The sequence below is a fragment of the Sapajus apella genome, unplaced genomic scaffold (assembly GCF_009761245.1).
Source record: "Sapajus apella isolate SASKATOON/1434 unplaced genomic scaffold, GSC_monkey_1.0 scaffold94, whole genome shotgun sequence".
Classification (NCBI taxonomy): domain Eukaryota; kingdom Metazoa; phylum Chordata; class Mammalia; order Primates; family Cebidae; genus Sapajus; species Sapajus apella.
In genome coordinates this window covers 8,198,025-8,213,529 of record NW_022437034.1, presented here as the reverse complement: position 1 = coordinate 8,213,529, position 15,505 = coordinate 8,198,025, and the positions used below count along the sequence as shown (strand labels likewise).

Here is a 15,505-nt window from a genome sequence, read left to right as displayed (position 1 = left end):
GTTTTTCTTCACAAGTAAGAGGCTCCTGTTGCTGTCAGACCCTCTGCCCAACCACGCACCCTGTGGAGGACTCCTTGAATGTCTCTAAGAGTGGAGGTTATGGGGAATAGCACTGTGGATAGGACCAGAGTTGGATAAGCCATGATCCCTGTTGGCCTCATTGGAGAAGATATTAGAGGACCAATGGCAAGGGAAGCAACACACTGGTTCAATGATGAGAGCAGAGCCTGCCTCTGTGGAGGCGATTCTGGGACCACATCTGAGTTTATCTCTGGAAGAAATAACAGCGGAGCTCATTGTGGGTCCAAGTCATCATCATTGTCCCCTTAGCAACCTGGCATGTCCACAGCATCTGCTGTGGGATGATTAGCTATATGGTGTGGATACATTAGGAGTGCAGGAGTGAGTTGGTGACCAAGCAAGACACCAACTTAAGAGGAAACAGGATATAAGGTAATAGTAATAACAACTGCCACTCCTAGGAACCCCCAGTGTGGTACCCTAGCCAGTCACTGCACATACAGGCTCTCATTTATGCTACAGACAGAGCAAAAGTACATACCCTGGACTCAGATTCCCTGATCTGAATCATGACTCAAGCAATTACTGGCTGAGCAAGTTACTTCACCTCCATGTGCCTCAGTTTCCTCATCCATAAATCATGGAGATGATAGCAGTTTCTACCTAGTTGGGCTGTGGTGAGAATGAAATGAAGTATTCCATATAAAGTGTGCAGAGTGGAGTCAGGCATCCAGTAGGGCTTCAATAAGTGTTAGCTATTAGCATGAAAAATAAATATATTTGGCCGTATAATCCACGTAGGAGGTAGGTCTTATCTTGTGTGTTTTACAGGGGAGGAAAGCAAGGTGTCTCCCTTCTATCCAGTGTTGAGGTTTTCAGCTTTGCCTAAACCTTTTCTTAGGTAAAAGGTAGTCTGCCCCAGGAATGGAGAGAATTAGGGGGCTCCTCCATGGGGACGTGTGGTCCATGGTCGTCTTGTTTTATGGAGATGGAGCTAGTCCTGGCACCACATTGCAAAAGTTCAGGACAAAGCTCACATGTTTGTGTTGGCTCGACGTGCTGTTGACCACTCAGCAATCGGCCCTACTCTGAGGTTCCACTGAGGTCAGCTTCCCTATAAACTCCCTGTTTTGTGGATCGCCATCCTCTGGCATTTGCTCACAAAATGCTAGACTTCTGACTTGTCACCATGTTGGGGCACTAGCATTTTTGTTTTCTGCATTGATTTCTCCAAACTTTGAAAAGGCAGACCAGGCTATGGTAGCACAGGAGCAAGTACCCACAGGTTCCATTCAGTGCTTAGCCACCAATTACCCGCTTTGTGGCCCATCCTCTGCTGAGCATTTTGGAAAGTTCAGGAGAGGTATAATGTGTGGGCTGGGCCCCCTCATGGGTTGGGCATTTCAGGATAAACACACACATAATCATTAGAGAAAACATCAACCCTGTGTTATCCAAGGAGTGCTTAAGTCATTTTGATCAGGTGGCAGAAGTGACTGGGGACATCTCTTTCAAATAGCATTAGTCTGTGGCATTACTGGGCAAGCTTCTGAAAAAGATGTGACTTGTCATGGATCTGAAAGACTGCTCAGATTCACATAGGCAGCCACTTTTCTTTCATCCACTCCTTTGGTTTGAATAAACAAGCTGGTCAGGCATGGTTGCTCATGCCTGTAACCCCAGCACTTTGGGAGGCCAAGGTGGGCGGATCACTTGAGTTCAGGAGTTCAAGACCAGCTTGGGCAACACAGTGAGACCCCATCTGTACAAAAGATATAAAAACTAGCCAGTCCCGGTGGCACGTGCCTGTAGTCCTAGCTACTCTGGAGGCTATGGTGGGAGGATGGCTTGAGCCTGAGAGGCAGAGGTTGCAGTGAGTCAAGATTACACCACTGCACTCCAGCCCCTATCTCAAAAAAAAAAAAAAAAAAAAAAGCTGGCTGCTAATGCTTCTGTTGCTAAGATTCACCTTTGTGTCCCTAACATCTGTCAATGTCAGATTTATAGTAGGTGGCCCAGTTAATTAATTAACCTCTTGAAGCTCTTGGTTAATGACATACTTTACTATAGGGTTGTTTTGATTTAACTGAGTTAATACTCATCAAGGCCAGGCATGGTGGCTCACTCCTGTAATCCCAGCACTTTGGGAGGCCAAGGTGGGTGGATCACTTGAGGCCAGGAGTTTAAAACCAGGCTGGCCAACATGGCAAAACCCAGTCTCTGCTAAAAATACAAAAATTAGCCAGGAGTGGTGGCACACACCTATACTCCCAGCTACTCCAGAGGCTGAGGCATGAAAATTGCTTGAACCTGGGTGGTTGCGGTGAGCTGAGATCCTGCCCCTGTATTCTAGCCTGTGTGACAGAGACAGACTCTGTCTCAATAAAATAAATATTTATTTTACTTATTTATAATTCTATTTTACTATTATTTATTTAAATGTCTGCCATATAGTAAATGTTAGAAAATATTATTATTATTATGGACTTCACAAATGTTAGGGAAATGTTGACTTACCACAGTCCGTGGCATATAGTAAGCTCTAACTAAATATCATCTCCCGGTGCCTAGCACTGTACCTTATAGACAGTCTTTTTCATCTCTGCACAATTAACAAATGAATAAATAGGTCCATTGTTTAATCCTTGTCCTTCAAAGAGAAAGGTGTCAGTACAGCTCAGCACCAAGAAATGTGATGAGTCACATACATGTATGTGAATCACGAACAATACCTAGAGTAAATTAAGTCTGTCTGTGGCTGCTCAGAGTGATACTTTTTGATCCAGGCCTTGGGGAATGAGAAGTCCATACAGCACAGAGCAGAAAGGTTCGTGATGGAGGGAACAGCAGGATGGCTCTCCCAGGGGAACCTTTGGCTAATCCTTCATTGTGTTAATCAGGGTTCTCCAATGAAACAGAGTCAATAGGATATATATGTATATATCTAATACAGATATAGATAGGTATCTATATATTGATATATCTATCTATATCTGTATCTGTCTATATCTGTATCTATCTATCTATCTCTAGAGAGATTTATTGGGAAGAATTGGCTCACTTAAATACAGAGACTGGGAAGTCTCACGGTCTGCCACAGGCAAGCTGGAGACCCAGGAAAGCTGGTGGTATAATTCAGTTTCAGTCTGAAGGCCGGAGAGTCATAGAGCCAATGTCAACCCCAGTCCAAGGGTAGGAGAATGACAAGAGATGCCCAGCTCAAGTCGTCAGGCAAGAAGCAAAAGGGACAAATGCCTCTGTCCTCTGCTTTATTGTTCTCTTCAGACCCTCAAATGATTGGATGATGCCCACTCCCAAGAAAGGCAGTCTACTGAATTCACTGATTCAAATGCCAGTCTCATCCAGAGATACTCCCAGACACACACAGAAATCACGTTGGATGTGGGCATCCTGTGGCACAGTACACATAAAATGAATCAGCCCACTAGTGGCACAACTCAGCTTCCCTATTTATAACACAGGAATTCCATTTATACTGAAGACAAGACATTTTGCCCTGAGGTCTTGGCCTTCCTAAAGCCAAAGAACCTCTTTCTTTTACCTTGGTACTAGTTTGGTTTTCAGTTGGGCTAAGGTTTTACTTCCCTTGAGGGTGAATCTTTCCTTTATGGCAAGGAAAAGGGCGACTTTGAAGGTTGAAGCCTCGCCCCAGGGCTTCTTGTGGAAATTAGAGGAAGGAACCCATGGAGGCCAAAACCCCCGAGTTCATTATATTAATAGCGGTTTCTTCTCTCCCTGTGTAGCATCTCCCCCAACCTGGAGCTTGAAGCTCTGTTCAAACGACATTTTACTCAGGTGGAATTTTATCAGGGTTCGGTCCTCAATCCACATGACCTTGCAAGAGTCAAGGTAAGGAAGAAGAGGTCTGCTTTTATTCCATCTTGGTGGGGTTCAGTGGGGAGGATTTCTGACTCTGTGGTGAGGGAACATACCTTCTGGGATGGCCACGAGTCATATCCTAAACCCCTAATGAGATTAATCAGATACCAGCAAGCTTGATGTCACCGTTCCACTGGTCACAGGACCTCCTTCTGCTGGCATATGCAAGACTACCTTTAAGCATACCACACTTGGACTGGTCATACATGAAACTTACTTTGCTGGTTTCCTCAATATCAGCTACTCCTCAAGGAAACAGACCAGTTGTATGGACCCAGTTGTCTTTATACAACATAATAATCAAGTAATTCCCATATCGAACACTTAAGTTGGACTCAATATAGCTCTGACATCTATTATCTACATTTGAAAGAAACATTAAAGTATAAAATAAAATTTTACTAAGCTATAAAACATTCGAGCTTCCTTTTTTCCCCACCTAGGACTCAGGGTGTAAATCTAAATATATAGTTATCTGATATCATTGATAATGGGCAAATCTTTTTTCCTAGAACCTGGCAAGTTAGAATCTTCTCATAAAGCACACCTGAGGCTTAGAAGGGACAGGTACAAGGCAAAATGGCATCTGTTACTTCACCTATGTAATATAGATTTTGTAAGCATGTTCAATATTTGTGTGCCAGTGAGTGTAAATTATTATTGTGAATCTACTGAAGTCTAAATGCTGTAATCACCACATCATTCTATAAATAATATAATTGGCCAAGATGAGTAATCCAAAAGGATTTTGATAAATTCTTTGCATCATTAAAGAAATCAGAGACAATTTGTGACATACCATGGAGGATATTATGCCCTCACTCAAAATCCAGGAATGATCTATTAAGCACAGCATACCAAGTAGGGCAGATTGCAGACCTGAGCCAGCGTAAGGTTCCTTATGCTTACAGAGTCTGGTTAATCTTAATATTATCCAGACATGACCCAAGTTATGGCTCATGTGAAATCTTATGAGAACGTAGGGACACTTGTTATTGTTCGTGGACCTAATTTAAATGCAAGCAATTATTAGCACATCAAACTCATGGTCCCCTCTAAGGAATAAACCCCAGTGGATTCGTGTTTGGATAAGTCAGTAGGTGTATTTTGAGTTCATCTATAACACATCATTTCATACATAGATTTGTTGTCTTTTGAATATCTGAATACTAATTGAATCCTAAGCAATATGATGATATTATCTGATTTAGAACCCTTATCTCCTGTCAGTCCGTAGAAAATGAAGGTATGAAAAAGGTGAGATGAAGGATTTCAGAGTGTACATTTCTGAATCCCCAGTACTCAGTTAACTTGCTAACTGGAGAGAAGGGGTTTAACCCACCCACCTCCAATTCCTGATGGGAATAATTAGGATGATGGTGCAGAGGGTTTGGAAAGGAGGTGGGGAGGAGACTGAAAGGCTTAATTAATTGTTATTTAAAGAAATCTGCAAATCCTACACGTAAGCAGCGATGCCAAATGAAAAGTATAATTACCAAGGTACATGTTGTACCCTCCAACAGCAACAAGATGAAATGTTTATACCATAACAAGAACTTGCAGCCTACACTTTTGACAAAAACTATAATCTCTCAGGTTCTCAGGATTGTTTTTTTTTTTTTTCTCCCCTTGCAAAGCACCAGCTTCCCCAAGAGCTGTCAAAAGAGAGAGACTACAGTTGAGCGTGGCTATTTATATGTTTGTGTTCTGTGATTTTTCCTTTCGGTGTCTTAGATAGAGTCAGCAGATGCGTGCCTGATCCTTGCCAACAAATACTGCGCTGACCCGGATGCGGAGGATGCCTCGAACATCATGAGGTAAGTCTTGGGGTGTTGGGGAAGGCCCTGGGCTTGGCGGTCTGTGGCCATTGACAGTCCTTTTGGGTCTTCTGCAGAGGACTCTCTCTGTGAGGCCTTTCTGCCCCACGAGCCACCCCACAACTCGCCACCTGCATAGGCCCAGGGGATCCAAGGCTGTGTGTGTGATTTGAGGCAGTGGCACATAGGGTGTTGCCAACAGGAAGCTCACCCTCAGCAGGTGGCAGCTCCAGGGCTTACAGCTGGCCTTGGGTTTGAGATTCCTTGAGACAGAACTAGGAAATAGATTGAGATGGATGCTGGCCTGAATTAAGGTACCACGTTCCCTAAGGTAAGTGGGCCTGAGATATCTTAACTAAAGGCAGATGCCCCCAGGTGACATTTTGCATTGTCTGGAGATGTTTTTGGTTGTCATAACATCTGGTGCTGCTGGCATCTGGTGGGGGGACACTGCTAACCACCCTGCAATGCACAGCATAGCCCCTACAACAGAATTGTCTGGCCTAGAATGTTAATAGTGTCAAGGCTGACAAACCCCTTATTAGGGCTTTCCAAATGTGTCTCCAGCGTATTGATTCCTATCACCCCAAAGAGGAGTTTAGTGACCAGTTAGCCTGTTTCATCCAGTTTCCCAAAATTAATGTTCTTTCTTAAAAGCCTTTTCAGTGCTTTTAGTACTAATATGAATCTCTGAGATAATGTACTATAGAACACTTTCCAAATCTATTTGACTACAATCCTCCGCTCCCCTCCCACCTCCTCCCTGGTTTTTCTTCTTCTTCTTCTTCTTCTTCTTCTTTTTTTTTGTAGAGACAGAGTCTCACATCATCACCGAGGCTGGAGTGCAGGGATGCAATCATAGCTTATTGTAACCTTGAACTCCTGAGCCCAGGTGATCCTCTCACCTCAGCCTCCTGAGTAGCTGGGACTATAGGAATGTGCCACCATACACGGCCAAGTTTAATTTTTTTTTGTTAGTAGGGACAGAGTCTTACTATGGTCCCCAGGCTGGTCTCGATGAACTCCTAACCTCAAATGATCCTCCCACCTGAGCATCCCAAAACTCTGGGATTACAGGAGTGTATCACTGTGGCCCTGCACTGCCCTCCCCCTGCCCCTGCTTTTTTTTTTTCCAGAACATCTTCTAGAGGAGGTTACGCTGGGAAACACAGCACAGTGCTTAGGCCTGTCAACTGCTCATCTTGGCCCCAACTTCAACACCTTATTCTTTTCTTAATTCAGAAAAAAGCAACTCTTCAGTTTTTGTTCCTTGCCTAAAGCCAATTGTCATGGCGTGTGACAATGAAATGACTAAAATGTCAAGGCAGTTAGCTCCAGGTAGTTAGAGGCCCTTTGGAATTGCAGAAGAGTTAAGAGGGCTGAGAGAAAATGGGCAAGGGAAGCTTCTGGAGAGATGAACTAAATTCAGGGAGATTTCAGTCTCACTGTCCTCCCAGAAACTCCTGCCTAACTGTGAACAGCCTCTTTCAGGGCCAAAGGTTTCCCCTCTCTCTGCGGCTTGGTTTAATGCCTCCTGAGAACTTACCCTAGGATGAAGGTCAGGAAGTTACCCTTGTGTCATGACAATGTTGGCACCTCCTTTGTCTTTACTTTCCATCAGTGGCCCCAAGTGACGGGAGCTTCCCCATCAGTGAGGTGGGGGAATTCCTCCAGTGCATTTCCGAGGGGCCAGTCCTCCCCTAAGCCTCTGGTCCTTGTGTCTGGCAGGCAACATCTGGCACCATCTTTTCTTGCCACTCACTTTTCTTTGGCAATACACTTAGTGAGGTCATTTTAAGGAAGTTGATGCATCAACCCTTCTAAGCATTGGGCTTGCCAGGCTGCAGAAAGAGGGTGGAACAGAATCTGGCTTCACGCCTGGGCCCATCTCCTAATCAGTTGCAGCTGCACGGTGGCTACACCAGCCTCAGGTTTGGATGTGTCACTTGCTCCTTTCTTTGCAGTAAGAAGGGTCTTCAACTTTTGACACGTTTTTCTGTCATTGGAAATGATTAAAAAAAAAAAAAAGTAACTCTTTAAGGAACCTGGCTTCGCTATCTTCAGAATTCTACATTATAGGGTCCAGCTCGACAGGGTCCTGTGAGCCCCTTTCTGTTGGTATGGAGATGAGAGACTGTAGCAATAAAAGACACAAGACACAGAGATAGAGAAAAGAGAGTTTGGGCCCAGGGGTCCACTGCCAACTGAAGCCTGGAGTCCGGCAGTGGCCCTGAGTGCTTGGACACTCTGACTTTTAAAGAGTACAAAACCAGGGGCAGGGTAGGTAGGGCGTGGTGCACAGTTGGGGGCAGGGTAGGTAGGGCATGGCATTGGTAGTCAGTGATAGGGTCAAGTACATCACGTGTCAGTTAGAGGAGCTGAGGTAAAGAGCGTAATGCATCAGCACTTTTTTCATACATGTCGTGAAAGAACAAAGACATTAAGATTTATGTTACTTTTACTGATGATCTCTTCTAAGTAAAAGGGACCCAGGTGCAGAAGTGGAACATGAGAGTAGACGTGGAACGTGACCCCTGAAGCCCCACACATCACATAGAGACAGTTAAGCCTCCGGACGTCTGTGGGCCTGACAGCCATCAGGCCTACTGCAAGAGCTTGGAGGAGCGGAGTTTCCTCCTAACTCCTCCGGGGAAGGGGATGTCTTGGCCATTTTCGACCTCTCCTTTCCTAGCTGGCTAAATGGCAGGGGCTTTCCAAACGCTGGCGCTGCCGCACAGCCGAGGTGCCCTCCAGCAGCCATTACACAGTGACAGGGCTTAAAGCATCTTGCCTTAGGTTGATTCCTTTCACAGTGTTGCCGGGGTTCACACTTCTGACCTGAGAGGTATTAGTAAAAAAATTAAGATCACCTATGAATAACTAAGATCACCTATGAATAGCTAATAACTACTGCGGTTATATTTCTAGTTACTTTCTTTTTCATTATTTATATGGAAATAGGCTGAGGCTTCAGGCTCCTGCCTTGGCACTTGTGGGGTCTCCCCCTACACCAATGGAAAACCAAAAGAAGATGAAACTTAATGTTTTGACCCTACAGAGATGTTTGGGGCTACCTGAGTGATAGCTTTGAAATGGGTGTTTCTCTTAATTGCAGTATTTTATTTAAATCATAACTGTGGTAGGGTTAATATGAAGACACACAGGTACCGGGGTGATTGGCAGGATGAGGAGGCATAGAAATTACTGGTCAAAGGTAGTATCAGAAATGTAATTAAGTAGAGCCAGAATGAGGCCCTGGCAGCAAAAAGAAGTGGGAAGTTCAGGGTTAAAAATGGGCTTTGCCTTTCTCTTATTTGTGTAATCCTCGTTCCTCCTCAGTTTAATGAGACCAGTCTGCCTCCTTTGAAATTAAAATGTCAAAGATCCATTTGAAATGAGCTAATGCAGAAAACTGGCTGAAGCTGTGAACTGCAAGGCAGGGCGGACAGAGGCTCAAAGTCCTTGAGTTATAAGCATGGGCCAACACAACACTTCTTCAAAAATAAAATGAAATCCTTCAAGTGCAAAAACCCAGGGTGAATTTGTGCTGGGAGAGGCTTTCACGTGATCCATTTCCTACTTTCACAAGTTGCAGCTTTTCAGATAAAGCTGCTCCCTGGCTGCCTTCTCTCCATGTCTGCACTAAAAGTGGTGGGGGCGGGGAGCGGGGAAGGGTGCGCTGCTGGGTGGGAAGTTTGTGGGGTGGTCATAATACACGCACTTGCATTTCTGATTAGGCTTAGGAGGTGGGCCTTTCTGTGGAATTCCATTCTTTAGCTCTCCTTGTCACAGAAGGAAATGTACAATGTCATTTCTCACAGACTTGGTAATGACAAAAACCATAACTTACAAGTGGAGAGAACTTTTAATGATTTCAAAGCATTTTCACATCTGGTCTCCCATTTGCCGCTCATACCAAGCCTGTGAAGTAAATAAAGCAGGTACTGTTGCTCCAAGTGTCCAGATGAGGAAACGGGAACAGAGAGCCCAGGGTTTTCCTAAAGGTCGAGCGGTTCATTAGTGCAATGGCTGTGACTGGAACCCAGGTGTTTCCATTCATCTGCGCTCTGCCCCTCCCTTTAGCACCATGATTGATGTGGGGAGGACACGTGAGGGCTGGGGTGGGTGCAGGCCATGCCTAACACTGAGTTTGGACTGAGGGCAGGTAGGAGACAATTTTCCACCAGATCGTGACCCCTGCAACGCCTTGGCACTTACTTTTAACCGGAGTTTAAGTCATCATTTTCTCTATTTGCTGTGGAAGGCTGAGTCCTTGATCTCATCCTAAGAGCCCTGCTTAGAAATCATATTTTGTGATAGTGGACAAGCGTGTGTCACAATTAGAACCATTTGTCATCCTGCTTGTTTGATTGGTCATTGTTGTCTCAAGTTGTTGACTTGGAGAATTGGACTCAGATTGTTTCTGAGCTGGTCCATAGGGTGTGGGAGATTGCAAACCTCTCGAGGCCCCATGATTTGGGCTTGCTTTCAATGTCTGCATAGGCAATAAGCTGGAAGCCCCTGCTCCAGGCTTCCCATTCCCCAGTCAGTACACACTTGCATACATCCTATCCCCAGTGCATCCCAGGGGGACCTCAAATTTTTCATGCCCAGGACACAGACTGTGGCTGTTTTGTGATTTTATTTTCAAACTACCAAGAGGTATGGTGGGAATACTGCTTATCTTAGTGTCTGCAACTCCTCAGGATAGCCCTGGCTGCTGGTACTGATGCAGGACAGGTGAGCCCCATATTGGGGCTTAGCCCATGAGGGTTTTTAGCTTCCCCCAGGAAAAAATTCAAGGGCAAGCTGGCGGTAGGGCAGACAAAACAGCTTTATTGAAGCAGCAGTATTACAGCTCTGTGACTGCCCCCGCAGAGCAGGGCTACACCGTAGGCAGAGAGTAGCAGCTCTGGGCAGTTCTGCTGTCATATTTATACCTGCTTTTAATTGCATGCAGATTAAGGGGCAGTTTATGCAGAAATTTCTAGGGAAGGCATAGTCACTTCTCAGTCATTGGGTCATTGCCATAGGAAGGCAAGTCCCATGAGCCCAGTAGAGATAGAGGCAAGTTCTTGAGCTCTCTTTCTCACTGTCTACCCTGACATCTGGGTATCAATCATATTAAAGTGCGTCCTCTTTCATGGCCTTCTTTTTTCCTCATGGTGCCTCCCCAAAATTGTATGTAGTGAGAGATGGAACTGGGACTGGAATTCATCCATGCATTACAATTGCTTTCAGGAAAGGACCTAGTGTGTGCCTGTAAAGTTAGGTCACTATGAACATATTCCAAGAGATAGTTGATTTTATAATTGGACAACAGGCTTGAGATATGAAGCATTTCAATCCACTAAGATCTAGTAATATTAATGTTCTGGGGCCTAGAGGATACAGGGAAGCTCCCAGCTGTGGCCATGGCAATGGGAAACTGATACACCACACTGCTGGGCGTGTCCAATGGAAGGTTGCTTCTGCTCCATCCCCGTTTCAGATAGTCCTCAATTGTGTGTAGTATCTGAGCTCTGGCTCTGGAATCAAGTCCTGCCTCCTACCTCAGTCCCATGGGTACCCATTTGAAGACAATAAAATTGATCTTTTGGTCAGACATTATGCATAAGGCAGACCAGTCTCAGCGCTGGTTCTTTCTTTTTCAGAGTAATCTCCATAAAGAACTACCATCCGAAGATAAGAATCATCACTCAAATGCTGCAGTATCACAACAAGGTAGGAATGTGAGAGCCCTCTCCGGGTCTGAAGACACATCCACAGTCCAGCCTCTTCTTTCTCATTATACAGCCTCACACACACACACACTCACGTGCCCACGTGTGTGCAACTCAAAGACCTGGGTAAAGAGGTGTGATGGTTAAAAATCTCCCCGGGACATTTCTTTAGTTCAAACAACATGTTTGCATTTGGTCACTGGAAGGATGCTCCTTCTTGTACTGATTCATTCAGGAAGTGTCTATTGGAACCCGAGATTCAGAACTATTGATGTACTGTTAGAGCCCATCCATACTTAAATTACAACAACTTTCATTTTTATGTGCTGTAGTCATGTATTTATTCGATAAATGTTTATTGAATACCTACTGTGTGATTATCACTCTCCCTGACACTGACAGGAATATCAGTGAAGGAAAAGCCCTATTTTGTGTCCTTGGGGTTTTAGCCATTAAGGTGTAGAATGCTCCAGCCAAGTGAACAATAATAAGATTTCTCTATTTGAGACCAGGTGAACAGGTGAGTGCGTAATGTGTTCTGTAAGAGTATAATATGGAACACATTCCCAGAGTCAAGATGAGAATTTACAGAGTTGAATCAGGAAATTCGTAGGCTATCCAGAGATTAAACAGAAAGGAATTTTCCTTGTGTTATAGCTTACATTGGGGGATTGACTGGAAAGAAGACAAATGTCAGAGTCTATGCTGTTTCCCTTTGATTACTTTTCAGTAAACCAGAGTCCAGTCTCTCATTCAAAGGCAACGCTCCTTCTCTCGGCCAGTCAGTACACTCCAAGAAAACAGCTTTAGGGGAGGGAAGGTGGCACCCGGTACCAGTTATGTCCTTAATGAAGCCTAGTAACCAGAGACTGCCCAGTACCTGGAGCCAGGTGTCCTGTCTGCACAGAAGAACTCCCTGCTGGGTTATGAGTGACAGCATATCCCCTCTTATGGGCCATATTCCCTATGAAATAGGCAGCCAGGTGACCCAGAGAAAACCCCGTTCTGCCAAATGCACCAGCACGATGCCGTTATTTCTTAATTGCTGGCAAGTGCTGGCCCATTTTGCTGTGTGGAGGCCCATCAGAGGCTGTCACCGAGTGGAGCCTGCTGTCGATGACTGGCCCACCACCCAGAATGCCTGCCTGCTGCCAACCACTGCCCAGCCCTCAGCAGGTGGCTCCCTTGCAGAACATGTTATTCTCCAGCCAGTGGATTTGGTGGTGGGCACCCAAGGTCACATTCACCTGTTTGTCTCTGTAAAACCCAAGGACACTGAAGAGATAAAGTGAGGATATCAGTAACTTGCAGGCGTCAAGCTGGAGAAGTTTTTGACAGCAGCCCTCGTAGGTGGAGGTGAATTTTATTAGCAAGGTTGTGACTGGTGACAGCTCCTACAGCAAGGAGCTCTCCTTCTTTCATTTGTGATCTGAAATTTCATTTAGTGTGGGAGTGCTTTAAGCTGTTGTTTAGAATTTTGGCTGAATTTAGACTGAATAGGAAAATTAATGTTGTATGTTTAAAAGGGGCTGTCAGTTGCTTTTTTTCTCTCTCCAATGAGTGCTGATGCAGCATCTTCAAGAAATTAAGGAGGATTTTAGAACTGCAGTTCTTTTCAAACTCAAAATAGCTCTACTGGCCTGGGATTCCAGACAGTCCCTGGTCAGTAATCACATGATCATAGCAACCTGAATGTCTTTGGCAAACCTCTGCCTTGTAATTATTCAGAAACGATGAGAAAGACATCAACCAATTCATGATTATTTGCTTAGAACACATTTGTTTAGAACCATCCCAAACTATTTGAGTTTTTGGGTTGGGCAGAATCACCGATCCTCAGATGATTGGTAAGGACACAAGGAATGGAGTGACTTTGACACAGGACATTTTCTTTTTTGCCCTTTTATTTATCTCTTCTGGAGAAACAACAAAACATCTACTCATCATTTTTTATCTTTCATTCCTTGTAGAATTGCAAGTAGACATTCTTCACCCTGCTTCACAGTTTTGCTGTTTCCTGAGATGCTTCCTACTCTTTCAATGTTTTCTTCCACTTCCCTTTCAACATTTTTTTTCTTTCTCTTTTGGCACCTTTTGCTGCACCCATCCTAGAATCCTAGATGCTTAGAGATCTCCATGCATTACAAGTTGCTTTTGGGAAACGATCTGGTATGTGCCTGTGAAGTTAGGTCACTAGGAACATATTCCAAGAGACAGTTTATTTTATAATTGGACAACAAGCTTGAAATATGAAGCATTTCAGTCCCCTATGATCTAGTTATAGGAATGTTGTAGGGCCTGGAGGGATATAGGGAAGCTGCCTACTTCCTTTCCATGTAAAACTGGCCCTGAGTTTGTCATCATCATAATTGTAGACATTTGTGTCATATTTTATGGTTTTAAAAGAGAGCTGTGACATCCATTATCTTCTTTATTACTCATTGGACCATCTGTGCATTTTAGCATCCCAGGGTAACTTCAGAGCAGGGCGTCTAAGCTCTGACAGACAGCGCAACTCTGCTGGGCACAAATCACGGCCACCACTCTGTAGCCAGAGAGTGGGGAGACAGAACAGCTGACTGCCACCAACTCTTTAAATGGAGCCACAGCCCATTGAACCAAACTGTGGTTCGCTAGACTAGGCCTTATAGAAAGGCTGATGCTCTCCAAAGTGTATCTTCTAATATGACTAAACTCATTGGAGAGAAACATTTTGATGTTGGCCATCTTTGAATACAGAAGAAAGACAATGCAGGGTATCTTCGGATTTGAGTGTAAATGCCTTGATGCTCTTCAAAGACAAATTGGTTTATAACTTCTTGGGAAAGTCACTCCTGATGATTTACCTATCAGTGGATTTTTTATTTTTGCGGAAGACTCTAGTGAAAGAGGCCTTTATCTTTGGAAGCCAAGTTCCATGAGCCCAGTGCAGACAGAGGCAAGTTCGAAGAACTTGCTTTCTCCCTGTCCACCCTGACACTTGGGCAGTCATATTAACGCGTTTTCTCTTTCATGGCCGCCTTTGTTCCTCATGGTGGCTTCTGCAAATTGTATGTAGTGAGAGATGGAACTGGGACTGGAATTTATCTCTCCTGGTTTCTTAGGACAGCCTGTTTCCACGTTGTTTCTCCATGAGATGAGGGAGAGGTGGTGAAGTAGCAGAAATGAAGGGCAGCCAGATCTGCCAGATCTTCTCTTTATATTCTCCATGTTAGGGAGAGAGGATTTGCCTCCAGACTTCTGGCCACTTACACTGGCATTTTTCATCAGACTCAGATTACTTCAAATGGAAAACGACGAAGTTGCCAGAAACAAAGGATTTGCGTTCCTGGGTCGGTCTCCTCTCTTTGTTTCATGCACAGAGATTTCCCTCCCGGCATTCAGCAAGTCGCCCTCACTCCTTCCCTGTGTTGGAGAAAATATAATGTCCAAAAAAGGAGGGCCAGAAGCCTGAGATATGGAACAAACTCAACGTTTCTTTTCTTTTCATTTCTTTTCTTTTGAGATGGAGTCTTGCTCTATCCCCAGGCTGAAGTGCAGTGGCGTGACCTTGGCTCACTGCAACCTCTACCTCCCAGGTTCAAGTGATTCTCCTGCTTCAGCCTCCCAAGTAGCTGGGACTACAGGTGTGCATCACCACGCCCAGCTAATTTTTGTATTTTTAGTAGAGACGGGGTTTCACCATGTTGGCCAGGATGGTCTCAATCTTTTGACCTTGTGATCTGCCCACCTCAGCCTCCCAAAGTGTTGGGATAACAGACGTGAGCCACTACACCCGGCTCTAAACTCAACTTTTCTTTGTAATCACATGCCCAAGTGTCAAGGTGGACAGTGAGAAAGAAAGCTCAAAATGTACCTACAGAACTAAGCCAGACAGGGCCACATGGGACCCAAGGGTGTAATGCCAGGGCCTCATATCCTAGATAGCACATGGGGATAGGACAGACTTTCTTTGAAAGACTTTGCTTGTTTGTTTGAAGGTTCCGTGAAGGTTCAGAGGTGTCTCTTTAGGGCTTGGACCAAAAAAAAAAAAATCTCCTTTCA

At 44.6% G+C, this 15,505-nt stretch overlaps 1 protein-coding gene across 1 annotated transcript in view; it reads left to right on the top strand.

The window, feature by feature from the left end:
* The first annotated feature begins 8 nt into the window (after window positions 1–8).
* Window positions 9–15,505, top strand: part of LOC116535447 (calcium-activated potassium channel subunit alpha-1) — a 213,948-nt gene continuing 198,451 nt past the window's right edge. The window contains exons 1-4 of the mRNA XM_032256517.1: window positions 9–14; window positions 3,786–3,891; window positions 5,656–5,738; window positions 11,393–11,462. Of these exons, the coding sequence (XP_032112408.1) occupies window positions 5,734–5,738; window positions 11,393–11,462 (75 nt within the window). The 5' untranslated portion in view covers window positions 9–14; window positions 3,786–3,891; window positions 5,656–5,733. The remainder of the gene's footprint in view (window positions 15–3,785; window positions 3,892–5,655; window positions 5,739–11,392; window positions 11,463–15,505) is intronic.